This window comes from Bidens hawaiensis, unplaced genomic scaffold, assembly GCF_021521415.1.
Source record: "Bidens hawaiensis isolate Kalapana, Puna unplaced genomic scaffold, B.hawaiensis_p1.1 tig00036767_1, whole genome shotgun sequence".
NCBI classification, from domain to species: Eukaryota; Viridiplantae; Streptophyta; class Magnoliopsida; order Asterales; family Asteraceae; genus Bidens; species Bidens hawaiensis.
The window spans coordinates 70878-74369 of record NW_027496420.1 but is presented as its reverse complement, the minus strand read 5'-3'; the positions used below and the strand labels follow the sequence as shown (position 1 = coordinate 74369).

Here is a 3492-nt window from a genome sequence, read left to right as displayed (position 1 = left end):
CGTACTGAATTGGTATCAAAGTTTTGAGTTGCGGTATTGGTATGGTACGGAACCAGTAATTCTCAATTTTACCTTCAATACCGGTACCAAGAATTTATGATTTTTGAGATCAAGATTTTGGGTACCGGTGCAGTACAGATACACCTAATAAAAGGTTTAAAACTTTAAAACTATCAACCATTGAATATGTCAAATGAATAAATAATTTCCATTTTTCAATGTGGTATAGTGATGCAAAGCCTGAGTTTGATTCTGAAGGTGCCTGAATTTTACCAGTAGTAGGCCCTTGGGGCGCGTGAGTTTTTCCCAAAAATAAAGATGACTTGGAGACGCTTAAGAACTCCGCACGGTTGAGTCGGGTCGGCTGCCGTAAAAAAAAAGGCGAGATGTTAAATAATAAAATAATAAAATCTAATTAATTTCCCTAAAATTATAAAACATAAAAACGAAGAAGACAGCAAGCAACCCACCAACGGCCGCGATAAGACCAGAAGCCGGCTGTGTTGCATCTGCCACCACCGGCGACCAGCTCTGAAACGACCCGAAACCCTGCAACAGGTTTAACTTTACTTCCACAAATTAAAACCCTTTATTCTTTAGGGTTAATCTTTATAATTAAAATTGATTGATATGAATCCATAGTAATAACATTTGTGGGTTATATTATATTAATATTAATATTATTATTTTGGTTATTATAAAGATTTGCAGGGACTGTTTTTATGTGGTATTTGAGGAAGAGATTCATGCCGCAATTGTGGACAATAACCTCTTTAAGCACGGTGACCGTATCGCCATCGGAGCTTCCGGTGGAAAAGGTTAAATATTTATATAATTGCATAATAATGTTATCATTATTGTTAAGCTTTAAAAAAAACCAAACTTGTGCCATAATTTAGAGAAATGTTTAAAAAAGATTTGACTTTTGTGTACAGATTCTACGGTTCTTGCGTATGTAATGTCGGAGTTAAACCGACGCCACAACTATGGGTTAGATCTGTTTCTGTTATCGGTTGATGAAGGGATTACGGGCTACAGAGATGACTCACTTGAATCTGTTAAAAGAAACGAGGTTCAGGTATAAATTATCGTTATATTCATATAAAGGAGTAATATTTGAACTATAAATTTAAGGTATATTGGTTTTTATTAATCCCAACTATCGTTTTTTGGTCACTATCGGTCTTAACTAACGAATTGGCTGCTGACGGTCCCAACTTTTAACGTATTTGTTTCTAATGGTTCTCAATTAACAGAATCCTAACGTCGTAAGTTTCAGGTTAGCGGAAAAACGTTTTTGGCCAGAAAACTCAATTTTTTTTCTGAAAACCCAACATTTTCGTCCCAAACATCTTGGTAACTTTGTATCGGACCTTTAGGAACTTTTTTCTAGTAAAAGCCCCAATTATTAAGGTCGCCGGAAACCCTAGAACCATCGTCGGAATTTGTTGGTGGCTCTCAAGTGATGGTAGTTGTTTGGCGGTGAGTCAATTGGTGGTGGTTGCGGTGTTCAGGTGGTGTTTTCCGGCAACAAATTGACTTTTCTGGCCAAAAACGTTTTTCTGACAACCTGAAACTAACGGCGTTAGGATTCTGTTAGTCGCGGACCATTAGGAACAAATACGATGAAAGTTGGGACCGTCAGTAGCCAATTCATTAGTTGGGACCGACAGTGACCAAAAGGCAATAGTTGGGATTAATAAAAACCAATATACCTAAATTTAAATAGCAACTTTGTAAAATTCTATTTAATTCCATGGTTTGCAGTACGGTTTGCCACTCAAAGTTGTTTCATATAAGGATTTGTACGGGTGGACAATGGACGAGATTGTCAAGATGATCGGTCTAAAGAATAATTGCACGTTCTGTGGCGTTTTTCGTCGCCAGGTCAGCTATTTATAGCTAATGGTGTTTGAGTTTATAATTATTTATTAGTGTTTGAATATTTTTCTTTCTTTAAGGCGCTTGATCGTGGTGCTGCTTTGTTAAAAGTAGACAAGTTAGCCACCGGGCATAACGCTGATGATATTGCTGAAACGGTTCTTTTAAATATTCTACGTGGCGACATTGCTAGGTAATTTATATAAAACTTTGAATTGTTTTGTTTCTATCATTATGTTTAGCATGATTATTAATTAAATTAATCAACTTTGGTTATGTTTGTAGATTAAGCAGATGCACATCTATAATTACTGGTGAAGATGGACCGATTCCTAGATGCAAGCCGTTTAAGTACACATATGAGAAGGAAATTGTTATATCCTTCCTTTGTTATTTATTTATTTATTATTTTTTTTTTGTATTTTATGATTGTTGTTGCGACACCTTAACTGTTGGTTACGTATGCATATTTTAAGAAACTGGACTACTTTTCGACAGAATGTAAGTTTGTTATATACCCCTCTATAAAAGTCGCAACGTTTTTTTTTCCTTAAAAGAGTTGTGTTTTTTAAAACGCAGGCATATATTCACCAAATGCGTATCGTGGTTTTGCTCGGGAGTTTATTAAAGATCTAGAGAGAATAAGGTTTGTTTGCATATGTATAACTATCTTTTAGTCATGTTGTTTTATTTCATTAAAAAGTAGTGTTTACATCAAATGGAATTTGAATGATTTCACAATATAGACCCCGAGCGATACTCGACATCATAAAATCAGGCGAGGATTTCAGGATCGCCACATCTACAAAGATGCCCGAGCAGGGAACGTGTCAACGATGTGGCTATATTTCTAGTCAGGTAAGTTTATTTGTTTATTTAAATTGTTATTGTTATAATAATAATAATAATATAGTTTTTTTAATTTATATTTCACATGTTTATTATAAACTTGCAGAAATGGTGTAAAGCGTGTGTTTTGTTGGACGGGTTGAATTGCGGTTTGCCAAAGCTCGGGATTGGGAGGACTCGAGGGGTAAACGATGACAGTCAAAAGGATGGTCAACAAGTTGGTGTGAAAAATTTACAGAGCAAAGCATGTGGAGGTCTTGATTTCTAATAAAGTTTATTTCTTGAGGCTTAGTTTTGATATCATTTTAATTTCAAATTATTTAATATTTGGAGAAAACAAATAGTATTAAGGAAATGATGTATTGCAAACTGCTTGTAAAAGATATATTATTTGTTTGTTTTGTAAGAATTAGTTTGTTTAACCTATATTGACTTTGCAATTTTCATGAACAGTTTCTATTATTAAAATAAATAAATACAACCGAACGAACGAACGAACATACGCGTCGAAACCAAAAGTGTGATTGTACATTTGTACCTCAAAACACTTGATAAGTGTGATACTAGTACCAATCAAACACTTAAAACAAATGTTTGATACTTGTACCAAAATCCAATACAATTTCTATTATAAATATATCACTAAACACAAACCATTATCATGGCAGATATTGAGATGAGTGATGGTAGTGAGGGTGTTAGCAGCGGTGACGACGGTGGTCTTGGTGGAGGATTGTTGCCGGAACCAATTAAGGGTGTACG

The 3492-nt window shown here is 34.9% G+C and overlaps 1 protein-coding gene across 1 annotated transcript; it reads left to right on the top strand.

Moving 5' to 3' along the window:
- The first annotated feature begins 218 nt into the window (after window positions 1-218).
- On the top strand, window positions 219-3136 carry LOC143588784 (cytoplasmic tRNA 2-thiolation protein 1-like). The gene is made up of 11 exons (XM_077069702.1): window positions 219-258; window positions 452-558; window positions 704-818; window positions 936-1078; window positions 1768-1887; window positions 1962-2074; window positions 2167-2270; window positions 2338-2382; window positions 2461-2527; window positions 2628-2739; window positions 2837-3136. The coding sequence occupies exons 1-11, from the start codon at window positions 219-221 to the stop codon at window positions 2996-2998; spliced, it is 1128 nt and encodes a 375-aa protein (XP_076925817.1). The 3' UTR covers window positions 2999-3136.
- Window positions 3137-3492: the final 356 nt, after the last annotated feature.

Bases quoted from the DNA above. Each gene is read 5' to 3' on its own strand.
- LOC143588784 (XM_077069702.1), top strand. From the start codon at position 219: ATGTGGTATAGTGATGCAAAGCCTGAGTTTGATTCTGAAG. The intron at 2,271-2,337 runs GTTATTTATTTA...CTTAACTGTTGG, and splicing joins AATTGTTATATCCTTCCTTT to TTACGTATGCATATTTTAAG. The intron at 2,740-2,836 runs GTAAGTTTATTT...ATAAACTTGCAG, and splicing joins GTGGCTATATTTCTAGTCAG to AAATGGTGTAAAGCGTGTGT.